General features: G+C 40.5%; 1 protein-coding gene across 2 annotated transcripts in view; it reads right to left on the reverse strand.

The window, feature by feature from the left end:
- The window catches only part of LOC134310347 (small conductance calcium-activated potassium channel protein 3-like), a 132339-nt gene that overhangs the window by 96241 nt on the left and 12071 nt on the right, over positions 1–24027 (reverse strand). Inside the window, exon 3 of one of the 2 annotated variants that reach the window (XM_062991908.1) lies at positions 13634–13702. The exons of the other annotated variant lie outside the window; for it this stretch is intronic. Within the exon in view, the coding sequence (XP_062847978.1) occupies positions 13667–13702 (36 nt within the window). The 3' untranslated portion in view covers positions 13634–13666. Of the gene's footprint in view, positions 1–13633; positions 13703–24027 lie in introns of those variants that run through there. 2 annotated transcript variants of the gene reach the window in all.

The following is a 24027-nucleotide window of genomic DNA, read 5'->3' on the forward strand; positions in this document are numbered from 1 at the left end:
ATTACAGAATATTTCCGCAAGCTTGTGGAGTCTTCCAGAAGTTGGACAATAGGTTAAAGGCTAAAGCTTGCAAAGCCATGTCAGTCATGTAATGAATTGGCATAACCATGCTGTTTCAGTCATGGACCTTTCCCAGACTGTTGCCAGAAAGTTAGAAAAACAAAATGTATTTTTTGGAATTGATTTTATACACCTGTTAGAAAAGGTGTTTACATGTTTTTGGTCACATTGCAAAAGTTGTAGCTTAGTGGTTAAGGTACTGGACTAGTAATCAAAAGGTTGCTGGTTCAAGCCCCACCACTGCCACGTTGTCACTGTTGGGCCCTTGAGCAAGGCCCTTATCCCTCAATTGCTTAGACAATATACTGTCACAGTACTGTAAGTCGCTTTGGATAAAAGTGTCTGCTAAATGCAGAAAATGTAAATCTAATCACTAATGTGGGGGAAGGGGGGTATTTTTCCAGGGGTGTTCACTGCCTACAAAATATTTCTGCAAGTTTGTGAGGTCCATGCCCTATATTTCTGCAGTCCTATGCTCCCGTGAGGGAACCTACGTACCCAAGTATCAGACTGGTGTACCAGTTTTCTGGCACTTTAGTGTGCATCACTAGAACGTCTTTACATATCATAAATGATATGCTGTGTTCCTGTGGACAAAACGAGGTCCATAAAGACATAGTTTAATACGTGTGGTTCAGAGCAACTTCAACAGTCTGCACAGAGAACAAAAATGATGAATTGGAAGCTAGATTGCAGGTCATCTAGTCTAATGTCAGTACATGAGGTCACAATGCTATTTTTTTGACTGAATGGACATAGATTCCCACAGAAACACTCCAGAGGCTTGTGGAAAGCCTTCCCAAAAATTTAATGGCTGTTAACGCTGCACTTGATTGGCCGTATGTATGAATAAAATGTAAAATATGCATGCTTCCACATAGATATTTTGGGTTCACCTGACTGCTTGTGCAATTATTGATAACGTAAGGTTTTACATGGGTATAAATATGAGGTAAAACAGAGGCCAACTTTCTTTAGTCACTTATCAAAAAAGGAAGAAAAAAAAAAAAGAATACACCAATGAAACAAAAAGTTAATTATAAGAGCTACAACTGCACAACCAGAGCAAGAATAAAGCTCCTCAGCATGCTCAGTGAGGAGGATTGTAAGTGGAGCAAAAATCTATTAAGCATCTTAATATCTTAATTCATTCTTTATTTACTGAAACTATTTAATATTGTTCTAAATTGACTCTGCAGTGTCTATGTAGTTGCTGGTTAATACAGCTTAGAGCTGGGCGGTATGACAGTACATTCGGTATCCTCGTAAAGTATGGATTTTTCATATACCGCCATACCGTAGCACAGTTAATACAACAGCTGTAAGCTTCAATAGGCAGAAAATTATATAATATTGTTCGCCGCTAAAAGCGCTATGTAGTGTTGTGCAGACCGGTGTACAGCTCACTTGTTAACCAGGTAGCGTTAGCATAACAGATGAAAGAGGTTTTCTTGATATGGTGGAAAAAATAAACAAAAACAGCAAAGAAATGATCAGTGTTGGCAGTTTAGTTTAGTTGGCTGTTGTTCAATGGTCAGGACCCCCACAGGACCACCACAGAAGCAGGTATTATTTGGGTGGTGGATCATTCTCAGCACAGCAGTGACACTGACATGGTGGTTGTGTGATAGTGTGTGTCGTGCTGGTATGAGTGGATAAGAAACAGCAGCGCTGATGGAATTTTTAAACACCTCACAGTCACTAGCAACCAAGAAACAAATGGACTACAGTCAGTAATTGTAGAACTACAGAGTGCTTCTATATGGTACGTGGAGCTGATAAAATGGACAGTGAGTGTAGAAACAAGGAGGTGGTTTTAATGTTATGGCTAATCAGTGTACATCAGTATAACGGTATAACTATGCACTGGTGAATAGGAGACTGCCAACGTCGTTTTATTAGTTTAAGGGAGAGCTAGCACCCAGGTGGCACAGCGGGATATTCCGCTAGCACACCAGCACCAAGATTCTGAACTCCTCGGGTCAAAACTTGGTGTTGCCACCGGTCGGCTGGGCGCCATCTGGCAGGCATAATTGTCAGTGCCTGCAGTAGATACTAACTGGTCACCGTATCTGCAGGGTGGGGACCGGACTATGTGTGGGTCGGTGGGTCTTCATACGCTGTGTAAAAACCCTGATTGGCTTTTACACTCTCCTCGGATGCAATTGGGTATCCCTCAGCAGCGGAAGACAAAATTGAATGCGCTAAATCGGTAGAAAAATAGGGAGAAAATGCATAAAAAAAAGGGAGAGCAGGCCGCTCAGGTGCCGCAGCGGTAAAAACACGCGCTGCAACCAGAGCTGGATGTCGAAAGAGCGTCGTTTCGAATCCAGCTCTGCCTTCACCGGTCGAAAGGCTGGGCGGCTATATGAACAACAAATTGGCCTGTTGTTCAGGTGGGGGGGCGGGACTTTAGACCGGAGGGGATACTCTCTCAGGAATGGGGCGGTGGCGCCCTCTGCTGGCTGGTTGGGGGCGCCTGCATGGAGACGGGAGGGGGTGTGGCGGAGTGTGTGATCCTCCGTGCACAGTACTCTGACGCGCTCCACTCGTCAAGTGTGGGTGATAAGACGGTATAATGAGAGATTGACTGATGGGATGAAAATTGGACGCGCTAAATTATTTAAAAAAATAAAAATAAATTTAAAAAAATCATACAGCTTGAAAATAATGCAATATTCCGGCTTGTTTGATTATTTAGTTTCTATTAAGAGTTTATTACACACACATTTCCCTGGCTTAAGAAGTATCCAGTCATCCCTGTTTACTTGTATCTCTTTTTTCCAGCCTTTAATCCACATAATTTGTCTTGTTGGAGATCAAGGATGAGAGTGGTGTTTGACTTTAAAAAAATAAAAGTGTAAACAAGCACTGGAAAGCCCTGCACTATTGATTTTACAATTTATTTTTGTGTGTCTTCTTTATCTGTCTGCTTTTATACCTCAGTGAAAAGAAACCACAACATATAAAGAGAAAGGAAAGTTCTCACCAAGCTGCTTTTTAACTGTCTGTCTCAAATCACAGCCTTTCAACTTCATTTACATTTCATTAACGCCACAGAAACGTGCGCACACACACACACACACACACACACACACACACACACACACACACACACACACAGAGAGAGACACACACACCTTGCAATGTTAAGCTCAATTAAACTTTGACTGACACGTACACGAGCACTTGATTACACCCTGACATACGCCATTGCACTTCTGAAAACCCAATTATGGTTCACATTTGAAGTTGGACTAGTGGAAATACATACTTGTGCAGGCACAGCCTAGCAAATATCACCTTGCTGACTCGTTTGTTAATGGACAGCAAGGTAAAAGAAATGAAGGGATCCGCTGTTTTAATGATTTTACAAGGACAAATAGTACAACTCTTTATAGGTCTTTTAGTATGGTACAGACCTGTCCATGAAATGTTACGGTTCAAAGCAAAGATCTGGAGCACTGAAGAAACATAAAAGACCACCTCAGGGAGCTCGGGTGGCACAGTGGTCTAACGTGCTAGTGTTCGAACTCATGTGTTTGAATCTCAGCAGAGCCACCGTGGTTGAGGGAGGGGAGGTCGGACGGGGATATGCGATATTCAGGACTGGTCCGGGTGCACGGCTAGCACGGCTCTCTGTACACGATACAGCTCTGTGTGGGAACTTGACCCTGGCAGGTGATAAGAAGCGGACGCAGATTGGACAAGAAGGCACTTAATTCACAGCTGTGAAAATCCCATTTTAATATGCGAACTTTAAGGTTTGTGATTAGCGATTTAACAATTTTCATTCGCATAGCATTCTGTCTCACGTTTACTGGTTAATCTGCACTATGAGGCGGTCCTAGCAATTCTACGGCAATTCAGTTAGCAATCACTTAGTCAAAATGTCCAAGATGTCAAAGTGTAAAGCAGCTAAAAACACGACTCAAGTAACTGAGTTTGGAAAACTCCCAACCAATTCTGTGGACACAGAGGGGAGTGTCAAAACACGGATGAGTCTCGCACCATCACTGAATGCTTTAGGTTTACATTAAACTATTATGGTAGGCTGTGCTGTATATTGTATCTTCCAATTATTCTATCATTTAATATATGAGTGTAATTTATTATGAGTGAAATTTGAAGCACATTCTCCTGTGAATTTAGGAGAGCCCTATACATGACTCAATTAATTTGGATAATAAAAGGCAAAAGTCCAAGTTTGTCTTTCACCAATAAAACAACCCAAAGCACACAACCATGGTAATACTGTACCAGATTTAAATAATAACATTTATGCATTGATTTTAAACTTATCAAACATATATAGCAAGATCTCAACATTTTGTCCATGCATACATTTTTCAAAAACGTTTAATTATTAAAAACAGTGGCAATCTGGTCCCACTGTGGTTTACAAGATATAACGTAAAGCATCCACAAGGGGTGTTTGTAGGGTTGCACGATATATCAGTTCAGCATCGTCATCGCAATGTGTGCATGCGCAATAGTCACATCGCAGGACGTGCGATGTCACTTATTGCTAATTAAATCAAATACGTCATGCTACAACTTTTTTGCTGCTTGACACAAAACGGAAATTCACACCGTTCTCATTTTCCATGACATATCTACCAGTGTGTTCGAAAACCTAGTGAGCTGCCTCGCTGTCTTACTACCTACATAGGCAGCTGCCTCAGTAGAGAGGATTCTAATAAGTCATTAACTTTTATAAGGCAGATTATTCGAACGCGCTACTTAGCGATTCCATCGGGTTTAGCATTTAGCATCTTGCCATTAAAACCAATGGAATGAGGTGGGACAGCGCTAACATGTCAATATAACATCTCGATTCGTGTACAGAAAACTGTTACATTTGCTGACAAGCCCAAACTTGCAAATAAAAACATCAATAAAAATCAATAAAGTCGTTAAAAATCAATAATTATTTATTTACGTTTGAAAATAACTTTGTCCGCACCGTCAGCCATGTTTATTTTTCTGCGAGAGAAGAGATGCCGCAATGAATTCTGGGATTGCCTTAATCACTAAGGACGCTTCCGATTCTCAATAACATTGAAATATTAAGATGCCTCAGTAGTGAGCTTAGTAAGGCATCTCGGATTTCGAACAGGTGTAAAGCTGCTCTTTTGTTTGTATAGTATTTTTTAAAAATAATGTTTACTACTTGAAGAGGTTTTGATAGTGAAATAAAATATGAAATGACCCATTTTGTCAATCCTGTTAATTCCCTCATGTGATATTGAAGCTTTCTTAGTTTAATGCTTGTCATAATCTTTCGTATCCCTTGTAGGCACCACCCTTTTTCACAGATGAGCCCCTTATTTAGAGTAAGATACACGCATTATTAATATTATTAATAATGTGGTGAAAATTCCTGCATTTTTTAATATCACAATGTACTTTATATCGCAGGAAAAAAAAAATCACAATGTCAGTTTTTTCCAATATCGTGCAGCCCTAGGTGTTTGTGTACAATTTCGTTTTGTGTTTTTGTGCTTCTTAATGTTTGTTTATTTAATTATTACTGTTTTTCTCTGGGTGGCTCTCATGGTGGCTCATGGTGGCTCATGGTGGCTCGGTGGGTAGCACTGTCGCCTCACAGCAAGAAGGTCCTGGGTTGGGTCCTTTCTGTGCGGAGTTTGCATGTTCTCCCCGTGTCTGTGTGGGTTTCCTCTCACAGACCAAAAAGGTGCAGTCAGGTTAATTGGAGACACTGAATTGCCCTATAGGTGAATGTGTCTGCCGTGCTATGGACTGGCGCCCCATCCAGGGTGTTACTGTGTGCCTTGCGCCCATTGAAAAGCTGGGATAGGCTCCAGCACCCCCACCCCCGCGACCCTAATTGGATAAGCGGTTAAGAAAGTGAGAGAGTGTTTATCTCTGCGACCCATTTTTTTTGGCTTCTGACCCACCCAAGGGTCATGACCCAGGGTATGAAAAACACTGCTGTACACCGCCACTTCCCAACAAACCTGGCAAAACTTAAAGAACAGCTATCCAAAATCACTGCTGGCTTTCAAAGGGCCACTAAGCTCAATCAGGTACAGAACAAGGGGTTGATTACTTATGAATAGTTACCATTTCTGTTTTTAAATCCAATTTTGATAAACGACTTCAAACATTCTAGTCAAACTGCTGTACACTACTGCACATGTCCAAGAACTTCTTGGACATCTCACTGTAAAACCATGTGCATTAATATGGACCTGACAAAACCCAATCACGGCTACAACAGCCTTCCATCCTTCACACAAGATTTAAGAATGTGTCTGTGAGAATTTATGTTTATTCAGTCAAAAGAGAATTTCTACGGTCAGACACTGACAGTGACTTGCAATCGCAGTTCCGATTAATCCAGAAGCTGGACGATGGGCTTAAGGTCAGAGCTCGCAAAGCCATGTCTGGTTGGAACAGGACAGGGCCCTTTATACAGTGGTACCCTAGTGGGTCGAGCTTTGGGCTATCAACTGAAAGGTTGAGAGTTCGAATACCAGCTTAGCCAGGCAGCCACTGTTGGGCCCTTGAGCAAGGCCTCTAACCCTTTCTGCTCCAGGGGCGCCAAACGATGACTGACCCTGCGCTCTGACCCCAGCTTCCAAACAAGCTGGGATACGCGAAGAAAGAATTTCATTGTACTGTCCATGTGTATATGTGTATATATGACAAATAAAGGCATTCTATTCTATTCTATTCCCCAAACTGTTGCCAGAAAGTCAGAAAAATAAAATGTATTTTTAAAAAGTAAAATTGATTTTATACACCTGTTACAAAAGGCGTTCACAGGTTTGTGGCCACACGGCAAAAATTCTAGGTCGTGACAATCATTAACGTGGGAGAAGGGGGGTATTTTTCCAGGGGACCACAGACACACATACACACACTTCTGAACCCCTGAAGTCTGGCACACAGGTGGTTGTGTGAGCACCTGAGCATTTTTACATGCATGCACACACACACACACACACACACACACACACACACACACACACACACACACACACACACACACACACACAACTCCCCAGGGCAGCCATGCCTGTGAAAATAACGTATTGATTTCCGACAGAACAGTGACACATGAGTCCATCATGTGTTCCAGGCTCTCATAGTGGCTGCTGGAAAGCCAGACTTGACACAAATAGGTACGTGTTGAAATGCAATCGATACATTTTTAATTCATTTCATGTAACATATTGATTTGGTTCGTTCATGTATTGTTTGGGTTCTAATTGAATTAGCTTGCTTTTCATGTTGAGTGATTGAAATCAACCACGCCCCTTAATTAGGAAATTGGTTTTAGCTGTCCTTGGGATAATGAAGCTGTAGAAATGGGGGCAGAGAGAGGTCCCCGTGGATTTGTCTATAGTTCCACGACACCTAGTTTGCACATGTTTTGCAGTACAGTTTAACCGCTTACCTACAGTATATGTGTGAGGGTCTAAACACACATGAATGGTTAGAGCACATTTCACACTGAAAATATAAAACTTTTATAATCATATTTGAGTTTAAAATTTGTTCTGTCAGGCACTCTGGGTCTGGTTTGCTGGGAGGTTCGCTTTGTTCTCGCCCTTTTTCTCAGTTTTATGCCAAATTGCAAAGTTCTAGCGCTTTGTTCTGGCTTTGAAAGACAAGGGAAGTGGTTAGTGAAAGAGGGTGCATCTAGGTATTGCTGAAAAGTTTAAACTTCTTAAGAAAGTGGAAAACGAAGAAATATGAAACAAAACAAAACTCCACAGTAGTACAGAACAACGATTTAAACATTTATTTATTTATTATTTATTTAACATTACTTATTTACATATCTATTTACGTTGTTCATATGTACTTACATTCATATCGGACTAGTGCATCCCCCTTTTAGTCCGTTACATCTCTATATACACTGATGTCATAACATTAAAACCACCTCACTGTCCATTTTATCAGCTCCACTTACCATATAGAAGCACGTTGTAGTTCTACAATTACTGACTGTAGTCCATCTGTTTCTCTGCATACTTTGTTAGCCCCTGTTCAAGCTGTTCTTAAATGGTCAGGACTCTCCCAGAACCACTACAGAACAGGTATTATTTAGGTGGTGGATCATTCTTAGCACTGCAGTGACAATGACATGGTGGTGGTGTGTTAGTGTGTGTTGTGCTGGTATGAGTGGATCAGACACAGCAGCGCTGATGGAGTTTTTAAACACCTCACAGTCACTGCTGGACTGAGAATAGTCCACCAACCAAAAATATCCAGCCAATAGCGCCCTGTGGGCAGCGTCCTGTGACCACTGATTATCTCAAAGATGACCAACTCAAACAGCAGCAATAGATGAGCGATCGTCTCTGAATTTACATCTACAAGGTGGACCAACTAGGTAGGAGTGTCTAATAGAGTGGACAGTGAGTGGACACGGTATTTAAAAACTCCAGCAGCGCTGCTGTGTCTGATCCACTCATACCAGCACAACACTCACTAGCATACCACCACCATGTCAGTGTCACTGCAGTGCTGAGATCATCCACCACCCAAATAATACCTGCTCTGTAGTGGTCCTGACCATTGAAGAACAGCATTAAGGGGGCTAACAAAGTATGCAGAGAAACAGGTGGACTACAGTCAGTAATTGTAGAACTACAAAGTGCTTCGGATGGATGGATTGGATTGGATTGGATTGGATTGGATTGGATTGGATGGATGGATGGATGGATGGATGGATGGATGGATGAGAAAGCTGATGCATACAGACAACAGATAATATTTAAACACATGACTTGAGAGGTGCTCAGGTGAAGCAGTGGTCTATAATTATGCTAGCCCACTACCAGTCGAGCGCCTACACAGTCTACTAAAAATTGTAGTCAAACTGCTAAGATCTTGGACATCTCACCGTAAAACTATGTGCATTAACCTCCTCACTCCCGAGATTGGACACTTTAAAAACAAACAATATCCTGTAACAACACTTTTTCATTTCAGCCTTTTAAATGACATTATACAAAAAAAATAAGAAATTTTGCATGGGGACTGTGAGTTATTCAGTGTCCAATATACTGGACATTTGGAATTAAGAGCATGAAACGTGCAAGATTCTGAAAAAATTTACATATTATTATTACCATTATAACATGTGACATATCAAGTATTGTACGTACATTTATGGCATAATGTAATACATGTTTATAATATTAAAAAGCATATACTAGTTTATACAGAAGTTAAAATTAACATTTTGATTATTTATATAAATATTTTAAATATTTAATTTAAAACTTTTAATTTACTCTAACAAACTTTTTAATTAAAACATTTAGCTTTGTTCATTTCCCCTTTTCTTATAAACAAACTATAAAACAGAATATTCAGTTTGTCAATATTGATTTTAAATTTTAAATTATCCACATATCTATCTTTCAATATAAATATTTTGAAAATAAATGATATCTAAATTATTCAAATCAAAACCTTTTGCAATTCAGCTTTGAGTTTTTCTTTTCTTTTTTTTAACGGGACCTTGTGTGGAACTCATAAAAGCAGTTTAGTTCAACTTGAATGCAAAGAAATACATTACATTTTAAACATCTTATGCTTGATTTTTTGGTGCAGCCAGGGTTTCTGCACCTCTGAAAGCTGGTGCTATTACTACCCACCACTGGCAAGTGCTCTGCCCCACTGCATCTAACATCTTGGCTTAGAATCACTTGACTCCCTATCACTATCCTGTTGATATTCATCCTCACTACTCTCAACACTGCAGTCTATTACTATCATGTAGTAATTTAAGCACCTCATCTACTGTCAGCCCTTAACATACACGAAAAAGATATGTACAGCACGAAAAATGCAAAAAGTAATACTGATGCACGTCTTCTAATTCATAGTTAGCATGACAAACTAAACAACATTCAATACATTAAATCCAAATGTCCAGCTGGCTGGACATAAAACATTTGCTCAAAATTTAAGTATGTGTAAATACATATTCATCACTTATATTGTTACCAATCATTACAAAAAACTTCTAAAAATACATAATTTCTAAAACACTTTGGTTATATGTGCACATTAATAGATAAAAATGCATGTTTTGTTCAGTCACGGAGGCGACAAGCTTCTTTCTCAACAGCTGCCATCTTCGGGTCTTTTTTCAAGAAGCTTAAAAAAAATTCTCAATGTCTTTGACCAACCAGTAGAAAAACAGAGTTGTGTTGGAGTGTCTAAAAGTGAGTGTGACAAAGTAAAACCTCCTGTCGAGTTATAAAACCCAGAAAAAAAATGAGGAATGAGGAGGTTATTATGGACCGGACAAAACCCAATCACCACTACAACAGTCTTTCGTCCTTCATGCAAGATTTAAGAATGTGTCTGTGAGAATTTATGTTTATTTAGTCAAAAGAGCATTTCCAAGGTCAGACACTGACGGTGCCTAGCAATCGATGTTTCAATTAATCCAGAAGCCGGACGATGGGCTTAAGGTCAGAGCTTGCAAAGCCATGTCTCGCTGGAACAGGAACTGTTAAAAGAGGCATTTACAGGTTTTTGGCGACATAGCAAAAAATTCTAGGTAGTGACAATCATTAATGCCGGGAAAAGGGGGGTATTTCTCCAGACCCAGACACTGACAGGTGCTCGGGTAACGCAGTGGTCTATAATTATGCAAGCCCACTACTGGTCGGGCGCCTACACAGTCATGATTGGCTATGTCTCAGGCAGGTGGAAAAAGTCCTGCAATAAATAAATAAAGGGCAGCTGTAGCCTAGTGGTTAAGGTACTGGACCAGTAATCAGAAGGTTGCCGGTTCAAGCCTCAGCACTGCCAGGTTGCCACTGTTGGGCCCTTGAGCAAGGCCCTTAACCCTCAATTGCTTAGATTGTATACTGTCACAGTAATGTAAGTCTAAATGCCGAAAATGTAAATTGGCACCCTGTCCATGATATTCCCGCTTGCACCCAGTGTTTCCCAGGGAAAAAGAACCTACTGCTACCCCGACCAGGATAAAGTGGTTGATAAAAATTTAATAAAAGAAATGAATGCATGACTGGAAAACCGAGAGGACACCACACAGCTAATGTGGAAGTCCATAAACAAATATAGCAGTCACCACTTTTTTATTTTTTAAGCTTTACAGACGAGTCTATTAGCTTCAGACCTGCCTGGTTCACACATGTTCATGACCAGGCTTGATACGGTGTTGTGGTGTATAATGTGCCAGTGTCATCTGACACATTATACAGTCCCTGGTTTGTCGGGTGGTGGGGATTCGGTGCTCTTAGTGTCATAGCCCAGTTTCATTTCCCGGGCAGAAAAAAACAAGTTGCTGTTGGGCCTCTGAGCAAGACCATTATCTCTTAATTACTTGCATTGCATTGCATTCGGTCATAATTGTAAGTCACTTTGGATAAAAGCATCTGCTAAATGCCTTTTAAAACTGCAAATAAAGTTCATTAAATATAAACATGTTCAAAGGAGTCACATTTATATTTATTAAAGTATTTACAGTCATCAGCAAAAGCAGCTAAATAAAAAAGTGGTGTACATTCATTTTAAGAAGCAATATGAGAATTATAAAACTAAACTAATCTCTTTATGTTTAGTCCTGATTATTCTCAAATCGATCAGCATGCTCATTTTCTTTTTCCCAAGCTGCTAAAACTCAAACAACAACATGTGGTACAGGACTGAATTATTTTCTTTCTCTTCTGGGTATTTTGGTCGTTTGATGGACAAGGATGTGCACAAAGTGTACAGTGCAATTAAAGACCTAATTGCAAAAACGTGTTTAACATTTAACTGTAAAAACAAAAGAATTTGAGGCGCTTGGGTGACAGCAGTTTATTAAGCTAGGCCACCCCTGCTGTGCTACTGGCTGGCCGGGTATAACAGAGATGAACCCCTGTGATCCAAGGTATCCTGCATTGTGTCCAGTGATTCCGGGTAAACCAGCCCAACCATAACCCTGTCCAGGATAAAAAAAAGTTGATGAAATGTAGGGCTCCTTGAGTTGCACAGTGGTCTGTTGGTCTAACCTAATATTGCTGAAATCTCAGCTGTGCTATCGACCTGGCTGGTTGTCTAACAGGCACGGTTGTGAGTGCCTGAGGGAGTGAGGTTGACGGGGATAAAAGAGATAAAAGATAGGTTGATGGAAATAAAATGAAAATAAAATAATAAAGGAATTCTTGTAGGGCTTCTTGAGTTGCACAGTAGTCAAGTGGTCTAACCAGCCGTCCCAAAAATCTCAGCTGTTCTATCAACATGACCAGGTGTCTAACAGGCACAGCTGTGAGTGCCTGAGGGAGTGAGGTTGACGGGGATAAAAGAGATAAAAGATAGGTTGATGAAAATAAAATGAAAATGAAATAATAAAGGAATTCTTGTACAGCTTCTTGAGTTTCACAGTGGTCAAGTGGTCTAACCTACCATTGCTGAAATCTCAGCTGTACTATCAACCTGGCTGGGTCTAACAGGCACAGTTGTGAGTGCCTGAGGGAGTGAGGTTGACAGGGATAAAAGAGATAAAAGATAGGTTGATGGAAATGAAATTAAAATGAAATAATAAAGGAATTCTTGTACAGCTTCTTGAGTTGCACAGTAGTCAATTGGTCTAACCTACATTCGCAAAAATGTCAGTTGTGCTATCAATATGGCTGGGTGTCTAACAGGCACAGTTGTGAGTACCTGAGGGAGGGAGGTGGACATTGGTTCTTTTTGCTGCTGCAAATGCGAACTCTGCAAGCTGCAGAGGATGATACGACTGTCATTTATACTTTTCTTCGCCCCCTTGTAATTCAAAGTAGCCGCTTAATAATTTGATGTCATTTAGACCCTTTCACTGAGTCACTCAACCTATCTGAAGTCTGTTGGGTTTTACCTGTATATTTCAGGACCGAAGGATCAGGTCGTGCATGTCAATATGGGAATCTCCTTGCAGACAGTGCAACCACTGTCAGATCTAATAGTAAAACTGGTAAGTGAGAGTGAAGGAGTCAGAGTGGGTGAGCGAGAGGAGAAGTTAGGATACTCTTACATGCATTAGGTATTCTTAACAGGAATTTCCTGTATTCTTTTCTCCGAAAGCTTTTGACATTCACACCGAACGTGCAGAGCCTGCGCACACTCACACGCTCATATTCCCATCAGCGCAGCTGTGCAATAAAAGTGCTCATCTAGCACTGAAGTGTTTCAGAGGGCAGCGTGTGTGGGTGGATGATTATCAATAATCAATAGAGGAAATTGAGCCTCTCTCTCCTATGGGTATGACAGGCATTAAAGAAACCCACTGCTATATCAATCTATTAGCCATCAATGCCTTTCTCTCCCTCCTTCACTCGCTCTACCCTGTTTTTATCAGGCCCCATCAGCGTTTCATCACCGGCCGTTGTTGTGCGTGAGGATGCTCGGCTGTAATGAACTGCGCCAAAGCCCTTTAATTGCCGCGAGAGAGGACGTGCCTCTAACGACACCCTTTTGTGTTGGTTCATAATGGCTATAATGGTATACAATCAGGGTGGCCGGTATTTAGCGGACGAGCTTGACTCACTTTGCTGTTTTCCATCTTAAATAAAGAGATTTTATTACAGCCTTTCATTTTATCTCTCTTCGCGCTCTCTCTCTAGCTCTCCAATAACACTCCTCTGTCCGCCGCCCACTAGAATAACAGAGAGGGGAAAAAAATGAGAGGGAGAGAGAATTTTTAAAAAGGGTTGCAAGAGAAAAGACAACTAACATAGGGTTGTATGTCTAAAAGATACAGAGAGACTGAGACTGAAAATAATTATTAAGAGAAAAGAAAAAAATCAGAAGTAAAAATGAGTGGGTGAGAAAGGAAAAAGAAAGCATTAGAAAGAAATTTTATAGAGAAACGAATCAGCTTGGACAGACAGGATGCTGCGAGTGAGATAACCCCCCACCCCCCCATTTTTTCCCCAATCCAGTCATCTCCGATTCACACTGGAATCATGCCGCTAGCAGTGCCCCCTAAACTGGCCGAGGAGGGCTGAGACTATCATGCGTGTACTCAGAGAGAGCTGCATCACATTTAGAGAGACATGTTATGCTCTTTAGATCATCCCTTGCTAGCGCAGGCACCTTGACCAGACTTTGAGGCCTTGAGCAGAGGCCGCTATTGTACTGCAGCAATCACAATTAATTTGAGACATTTTCCCTCTTTTACAGGCACAGCCAGTCGTGCCCGTGTGTGGATGTCAGGCTGGTCGATTGCACAGCTGAAATTCAAACTAGGACCTCAGCGGTAATGAGCTAGAGCTTTAGGGCAATAGCCAAGAGCATGTGGCTCCCCCTACTGTGTGGTGCATTATAAATCACAATAAACAACAACGAAGACTCGCGGTTTAGCTCAGCGCTCCCCAACCTTGTTTGCACCACGGACCGGTTTAACATAAAATAAAATTTTACAGTAGTATAGAATAACTATACAGTCCCTGACAGAAGTTCTGTCGCTTATCCATGTTGTGGAAACAAAAGCTTATAACCTGACTTTAAATTCATCCATTGGTTTTAGAAATGACTCATATGAAAGCTGAAACCCTCCCAAATGAGGTTTAATTTACGAAAATAAATTTGCTTCACTGCAGAAATATTGATCATTTAATGAACACAGAAAGGTCAGATTTTGGCAAGACAAAAGTTTTGTCGCCCACAGAAAGTAATGTGAAAATCAAACAAATAATTTACTTCAAATACAAAGATATGTTTCATAACATTGGTGAATGAAGTTGTGGTGCTATTAGAGCCATATTTAATATTTTGTGTGACTTCCATGAGCTTTAAGGACTGCATCCATGCGGTTCGACAATGATTCATACAATTGATGAAGTCATCAGGAATAGCAAAGAATGCAGTCTTACATGCCTCCCAGAGTTCATCAAGATTCTTTGGTTTTGTCTTCCAAGCTTCCTCTTTCATCCTACCCCAAACATGCTCAATGATGTTCATGTCTGGTGACTGGGCTGGCCAGTCCTGGAGCACCTTGATCTTCTTCGCCTTAAGGAACTTTGATGTAGAGATGGATGTATGAGATGGAGCACCATCCTGCTGCAAAATTTGACCCCTTTTATGATTGGGAATGTAAGAGGTAGCTAATACTTCTTGATATTTTAGGCTATTGATATTGCCTTCCACCTTGCAAATGTTTCGCACACCCCCATACTGAATGTAACCCCAGACCATGATCTTTCCACCACCAAACTTAACAGTTTTCTGGGTGAATCTTGGATCCATATGGGCTCCAGTAGGTCTCCTGCAGTATTTGCGGCAGCTGTGGTGTAATTCAACTGAAGATTCATCTGAGAAATCCACCTTCTGCCACTTTTCCAGCGTCCATCCATTTAGCAGGCTGTGGGCCTTGGCAAATGCCACACGGTTTTTTAATTGCCTTTTGTTTAGTGCTGGCTTCTGGGCACTAATTCGACCATGGAGGCCATTTCGAGACAGAATCCTACAAACTGTTCTAGTTGACACAGGGACTTGAGGTGACCAGGCCTGGTGGAGCTCTGCTGCAGTGGAAGAGGGGCTGGCTTTGGATTTTCTAACCAACAAACGTTCCTCCTTAGCAGTTGTCTTGCGGGGTCTGCCGGACCTGGGCTTGTCAAAAACATCTCCAGTCTCTTCAAATCTTTTTTTAATTCTTTGTACTTGACGCTGAGACACATTAAAGGTGCCAGCCACCTCTGCAGTGGATCTGGTCTTCAGCCTCTTGATAATCAAGGCTTTGGTCGCAGGGTGGATTTTTGGCATGTTGTCAGAGGTGAAGTTGCAGTTCAAGTGAAGGTCTGGGGTGCTGGGGTTCTTTTTATACACACCCACTAATTAACCGATCAATTAGTGCGCACAGGTGAGGCTGTAAACTAGGATTGGGTGCATTATATGACAAGGAGACAAAACTTTTGTCTTGCCAAAATCTGACCTTTCTGTGTTCATTAAATGATCAATATTTCTGCAGTGAAGCAAATTTATTTTCGTAAATTAAACCTCATTTGGGAGGGTTTCAGCTTTCATATGAGTCATTTCTAAAACCAATGGATGAAGTTAAAGTCAGGTTATAAGCTTTTGTTTCCACAACATGGATAAGCGACAGAACTTCTGTCAGGGACTGTACTACTCATAAATGAGCTTTTGTCATTGCAACGAGACGCTGCTTCCACCTGGGGGTGATATGAGATGATAAACACCTGCTGGAAATAGAAGCAGTGTTTTCATTGCTGATGTAGCGATCTCTAATTCTTCCTGTACGGCCCGGTAATAAATGACCCACGGACCAGTACCGGTCTACAGCCCGGTGGTTGGGAACCACTGGTTTAGCTGACACCAAGCAAAAAAAAAAGCAAATGCCATTGCAGTACAGTGTACTTTACTGTTAAGTGTCTACAGAGTGTATAGAAAAGACAATTAAATTACAAAACGCCCAGGCGGCGCAGCTGAATGTTCCGCTAGCACACCTGCACTGAGATTCTGAACACCTTGATTTGAAGCTCGGCTCTGCTACCGGTTGGCTGGGTGCTATCTAGCGGGCACAATTGGCAGTGCCTGCAGCAGACAAAATTGTCCACCGAGTCTGAGACCGGACTAAGTGAGTGGGGTCTTCAAAAGCTGTGCAACGACCCTGGTTAGCAGACCTGTGCAGAAGTGGATGAGGCACGGGCGAAAAAGAAGGGGTTGAAGGACTGCACATGAGTCGGAGGGGGTGTGGAGCAGGCAAATATACCCACCTCAAACACAATTAAGATTCCCAGCAACAAAAGCCTGACTGGCTACGCTAAAATCAGAAGACAAAGGGAGAAAATGCATAAAAATAAATAAATCACAAATCAGACGTGTTCCCACTATAATTTAAAACCTAAAGGAAAACCCCTCGTCTATAATTTTGATCCCTATGTAGTGCGTCACTGCCTGTGCAGTCAACATGACAATAAAACTGTGTTTGCTCTTTGTGATTGCTGCTGTCTATATGTGGAAGTTTGACACCCCAACAAAGAGATTATGTAGAACTATTATGTAGGAGCCAAAAACGTAGCATACCGTTTTACAGTAGGAGATGTGCAAACCGTTTCATTTAAAGCCCAATTCCTCTTGTTAATTGCCAAATTGCTTTGCTCCTAATTTGCATAAAGTTGAACTTGGAACTTTATGTTGCAGACTCCACCCACTTCTCATTGGCAATGTTTGCGCTGCCTCCTGTGACTGAAAATATCCAGCTCTAATTGAAAACGAATGACAGCCGGTCGTTCTGTCGTGTTGCATCGCTGCCGGTCTGAATGTAGGGTTATAATCGAGCTAAAATTCCTCTTTTCTAGACAAGACAACAATGGGTTTCTTCTTAATTTGCGAACAACTACAGAATGTTGTGATGTAACACACTGGTAAACATGCTCCTTTCCAGGCTTTTTTCGAAACATGTTAAAGCCAATACGTTTACAATAAGCATTTAGATACGAAAAGTTGATTGAAACATCTTGTCATTGTATCCTTTAATTTAAAGAATTTTATTACAGATATAAATGGCCAAGCCTTTCACACAGTGCAGTTAATGGTTGCAAGAAAGAGAAATGTAGGACTACTATTGCCAGCGGGTCAAGAGGGTTTTAATTAATTACGATCGCTGAACAGAAATAAAGATCAGTAAACTTAAAAAGCTGAGAGGAATTAAAACAAGAGAGATAAAGTGCTTTAAAAATTAAGAACATGAAAAAGTAAAATAAAATATAGTAAAATACCTTATAAGAAGTAAGTGCAATAAGAGTTCATGAAACATAAAAATACAGATTTTAAAATAAAGCAATAAGCCACGAGAGACCGTGCGTTACTGCGATTTTATCACAGGGAAAGCTGTTTTCCACGTCTTTCCCCATGATAAAATCATAGCAGTAACGCACGGTCTCGAGTGGCTTATTGCTTTTATAAAATGGCGATCAACATAAAATATAATAAAATACAACAATGTTCAATTTATAAATGTTTTTATTTACAAAAACACTTACAAAAAGCATTCTTCCACGAAATCAGGTAGTCCGTTAACAGTGTTGCTAGGGAACATGAAGGCGAAAATAACATTCGCAATAAACATTCCTCCACAAACACTATTACACTATTTCTTGGACGAAACACCCGCATAATGATTAGGATTACTGTTTATATTAATCTGGATATTTCCATGTATAGTACATGACTTGAAATAGTGTTTAACCAAGTTTGTACTTTTTCTTTTCAGTGGTGTATTAATATGGAATGATGTGAGGTGGTCATAGGTGTGCGCAGAGCGGTAGAGAGAACAGAGTGGCGACACTCCCATAGGGAACCGTTGGAAAGGGGGCGGGACATATTTTCTGTGTAGCTTCCGGGTTGTGGAGCTCTGTATAGTTCCAAATGTCCCATAGAGCCCCATTCATTTTTACTACTTATCAAGCATTTTTAGCTGTTTGTTGCTTTGTTTTAAAAAAAATATGAATTTAATGTCATTAATATACTTAATACTGTTATTGTTTAGCATTTGCTCAGCACTAAATGTTACATGTTTATCTTAATTAATAGGTATAACTGAATTTAGCTTACTCAGCTAAGCTAAATTATTGACACTAGAGTCTTTTCACCTAAAATTGATTAATTAAAAGTTGATCAATCAAGAGTCTTGTTACAGAAATGACAATAAAACATCAGAGCCATAATAAATCATGCTACTTTTACTTTCATACTTAAGTACATTTGAAGGTAAATTTAGTTGAGTACTTTAGTGGAGGTATTTTTACTTTTACTACTACTTTTACTGGAGTAATATTTTACCTTGGATATCTCTACTTCAACTCAGCTACATGGTTTGTGTACCTTGTCCACCACATACATTAGACAAAATGAACTAGTGCATATTAATTATGAATTAATTCATGTATTACATGTAGAAATAAATTATTACTTACTCATGAAATAGATGAATGAATGTTATTTCATGTACCTGCACTATAATGTTAAAGGTACGGTAGTGTGTTTATAAACCTGTTCATTTAGTGCAGGTAAACCTTATGAATCCAGCACATGACTTAGTGTTTAACCAAAATGATTATTATTATGAATCCTCAGGAAAGTGAAGGGAGATTAGTTTATGTAAAAAACAAAACATAAAAAACTGTTTAAACTACTTAATGATATCGCATTATGTAATGTATGCTAATATAATGTATGTACTGTGTGTTAACAAGAACGACCTATTAAGTCATTATAAACATCAATTCTCCACTTCATATACCAAATTGGCATTAAAGCAGATGCAGTAAATGTAAAGGCAGGTGAAAATACCCAGAAATTGTACAAATGTTTATTATTTACTGTTTAATATTTCATTCACTGCTGCCTGTCCCATATGAGAACATGACAGCGCCGGGTTTGTTTGGAACTATCGGAGGGTTACATGAACCACGTGACCGCGTGGCGGCGAGATCAAGGAGTGTCGCAACTCTCTCTATCTACGGCTCTGGGTGTGCGTATATCGGGGATTTTACAACGGCTTCGAACGCGGCTCAGCCAATCAGATTTTAGGACCGGAACTATTCGTTTTATAATAAAGATTTTAAAACATCAAGGCTAAAGAGCAGTACTGATAGAGTGCAAACATTTTGAGCTCAATCATAGGCACACACAACAAAGCACGTACAACAACTTTATTATGACTCAATGAGCATTTTATTAGGTACACCAATCTGGTATATCTATTGAATATTATTTAAGATACACCTACCATATGGACAAACTTTGTGGCTGTACAATTATTAACTGTAGCTCATCTGCTGCTCTGTACACTTTGTCACCGCCCTCTTTGTAGCCCCATGGGACCCCCACAGACCAAATGTTATTTGGTTGGTGGATCATTCTCAGCACCGCAATGCCAGTAACATGATAAAACATGTTAGTGCGAGTTGTACTGGTAGGAGTGTATCAGGTGCAGGGGGGGAGAATAATGCTTCAACCAAAAATATAAACCCAACAGCGTCCACTGTCCATTGATATATGACTAGAGGAAGAATAACACACATTATGCGATGTTTATCTGTACGGTAGGTGTAGCTAAAATAATCAGTAATGTACCAGATAGGTGTAGCCAATGGATATACGCAGAATGGTGTCAAATTAACCACATTTTCTATTTAAAATATGGACCTTGGCATTTCCGACAAATACAGAATCAAGGAGGTGCAACATCATTTTAAACATGGTATTATTATCTAAGCTTCACAATCATAAACTGATCATATTCAAAATACACCGATCAGCCATAACATTTAAACCCCCTCCTTGTTTCTACACTCACTGTCCATTTTATTAGCTCCACTTACCATATAGAAGCACTTTGTAGTTCTACAATTACTGACTGTAGTCCATCTGTTTTTTTTTTACATACCTTTTTAGCCTGCTTTCACCCTGTTCTTCAATGGTCAGGACCCCCACAGGACCACCACAGAGCAGGTATTATTTAAAGAGGTGTTTAAAAACTTCATCAGCATTGCTGTGTCTTATCCACTCATACCACAACACACACTAACACACCACCACCATGTCAGTGTCACTGCAGTGCTGAGAATGACCCACCACCCAAATACTATCTGCTCTGTGGTGAAGAACAGCATGAAAGGGGGCTAACAAAGCATGCAGAGAAACAGATGGACTACAGTCAGTAATTGTAGAACTACAAAGTGCTTCTATATGGTAAGTGGAGCTAATAAAATGGACAATGTGTGTAGAAACAAGGAGGTGGTTTTAATGTTATGGCTGATCGGTGTACATTCACATATTCACAATGATCATATTCACAATGAGATGCTGCAATTTCCTGACAAAACTCGTCAAACTGGGCACTCAAGTGGCACAGCAGTCTAACACTCTGGCACACATCACGACAGGGTGTTCGAGTTTGCCAGTTCATTGCCAACAGGCATAATTGTCCGTGTACTTCCTTGCCGTGTACTTCCGCCACTGGCAGGTGGTACAAAGCATGTCAGAGGGGAGGCATGGTAAGTCTGTGACTCTTCCTGGCCAGAACATCTGGTTTACAACTACAATGGGAGTTGAAAACAACTCACACAGTAACAAAATGGAAAGCATGTTATCGATTTTACACACCAATAGGTGCGGCCAAAACACCTGAACTACATAAATTTTGCCATATGTGTAATTGTGGCATTAATACATGTCATTTCATTTTCATGTTTTACCAGCATATTAAAGTCATGGTCTCCGAAATCACTGGACAAATGCAGTAACATGTCAAGGACAGGACACCAACCTATCATATGGCCTCAGCCACCCGCACCCAGACACAGCCAATCATGTCTGTATGTTGACGCTCCACCTGCCGATAGCACCCCCATGGGCTAGCATGATTTACCACTGCGCCACCCGAGCACACGTATGTGTAATTACTACTAATGATTAATAAGTGTCGTCGAGTCAAGTCAGACACCTGGCAACCATATGGATAGTGTCACCAAAAATAGTGCACTACAAATGTTAAAGTTGCACACAAGATGCAGTTTGGGATGCAACCAAAAAATAGGAACAATATTTGCAAGAGTAAAAAGTCAGCTGTTAAAGTCTGTAAAGTCTTCTAAGTAAGAACATTACAGTGAAATAAATCTTATTATTTGTAAGGTGTAGTACAGCATTAGTAAATCTCTACATCACTACTGCTGTAATGTAATCCTGAAGATCAGACGCAATCACACAATGAACCACAAAAAAACAAATTTAACTGGTAAAAGGTACATAAGCTTCACATCAGCATGGGTTTTGTCAAAATTGGCCCTCTAAGGAGTACTTCAGAGTTATGTCTGAAGTAAACAGCTAAGACTTGACAGTAAGAATTGTGTCAGTAGGATGCAAATTTTGCCATATTCATGTAACCGATTACTGACAGCCATTAGCCGATGATTAAACGTTAACTGTCAAGCATACACCAAACAGCCATAACATTAAAACCACCTCCTTGTTTCTACACTCACTGTCCATTTTATCAGCTCCACTTACCATATAGAAGCACTTTGTAGTTCTACAACTACTGACTGTAGTCCATCTGTTTCTTTGCATACTGTTTTAGCCTGCTTTCACCCTGTTCTTCAATAGTCAGGAGGCCCACAGGAGTACAGAACAGGTATTATTTGGGTGGTGGATCATTCTCAGCACTGCAGTGACACTGACATTGTGGTGGTGTGTTAGTGTGTGTTGTGCTGGTATGAGAGGATCAGACACAGCAGCGCTGCTGGAGTTTTTAAATACCGTGTACACTCACTGTCCACTCTATTAGACACTCCTACCTAGTTGGTCCACCTTGTAGATGTAAAGTCAGAGACGATCGCTCATCTATTGCTGCTGTTTGAGTTGGTCATCTTCTAGACCTTCATCAGTGGTCACAGGACGCTGCTCACAGGGCACTGTTGGCTGGATATATTTTTGGTTGGTGGACTATTCTCAGTCCAGCAGTGACAGTGAGGTGTTTAAAAACTCCAGCAGCGCTGCTGTGTCTTATCCACTCGTACCAGCACAACACACACTAACACACCACCACCATGTCATTGTCACTGCAATGCTGAGAATGACCCACCACCCAAATAATACCTACTCTGTGGTGGTCCTGTGGGGGTCCTGACCATTGAAGAACAGCATGAAAGGGGGCTAACATGTAAGGACTACAGTCAGTAATTGTAGAACTACAAAGTGCTCCTATATGGTGAATTGGAAATACTAAATTGTCTGACATTAAAATGTGTAAAACATATAAAATAATAATTATAATAACAACATTAGGTTGCATTCATAGTTTTTAAGCCTTTCTGACTTTCACAAACAAAAATACATTTCATACAAAACCACATGTGAATAAACTGTCAATACTGTCAGTCAACATTCTGGATTGTTTACAAGCTTGGCACTCATTGGCACAGCCAGCACGAAGCGATTTTGCTGCGCATCACGGGAAAGACTTAAACTCTGCAATAAGCAACAACATGTGCCCAATCTTACAGTGAACAAGTGCAAAACGATTATAATGTGAAAATCAGCTTAAAATGTCAATGTCTCAGCTGTAAAATGTCAATGTCTCAGGCAGGAGAAGTGCATTCCACCCCCTGAGTTCTAGTATAAAGAAGAGCCTTGATGCCTGTTTTCCTTGAGTTCTGAGGGGTGGATCAAGATGAGGCAGAATTGCGGCTCAGACAGAGAACTGAACAAGGTTTGATTTGTGATTTAAGGTAGGTCGGGGTTGGCTCATTTCTAGCTTAGTCAGTAAGCATTATTGTTTCGAATTTAATGCAAGCAGTTATAGGTAGCCAGTAGAGGGAGTGCAACAGTGGGGTAACATGGATAAGCTTGGGTAGATTAAAGACCAGGTATGCAGGTGCTTTCTGAATTAGCTGTATATGTTCTGTTCTGTATTAAAAGCATAACTTATCAGTTTTAGTGATCAGATCTGATCTGCAATATGTGGCCAAAAGTAGGTGGACACCTGACTATGAGCTTGTTAGCCATTCCATTCCATAATCGTCTATTAAAAAAAAAAAAAAAAATCGCCTCCCCGCTTTGGCAAATAGTTCCACTAGATTTTCAAGTGTGTCTGTGGGAATTTGTGCCTTTTTAGTTAGAAGAGGATCTGTCAGATCTTAGACGGCCACTGCTTAGTCCGTGCTCCAATTAATTCCAAACGTGCTCAGTGGGGCTGAAGTTCCTACACACCATACTTATATAATCATGCCCTTGTGGACTTTGCTTTGTGCACAGGAACCCAGTCATGCTGGAACAGGGAAAGGCCAAAGTTGGAAGCATAACATTTATTTTATAAAACTGATTGTATGCAGGGCACTCAAGTGGTGCAGCGGTAAATTCTGCTATGTCTTGTCTGAAAGGGGATGGCCAAGGCACTATTATGGATTGGGGTCCTGTCCAGGGAGTGTTGCTGGGGTAAGTGGACTCATTGTGACC

The sequence above is a fragment of the Trichomycterus rosablanca genome, chromosome 3 (assembly GCF_030014385.1).
Source record: "Trichomycterus rosablanca isolate fTriRos1 chromosome 3, fTriRos1.hap1, whole genome shotgun sequence".
NCBI lineage: Eukaryota > Metazoa > Chordata > Actinopteri > Siluriformes > Trichomycteridae > Trichomycterus > Trichomycterus rosablanca.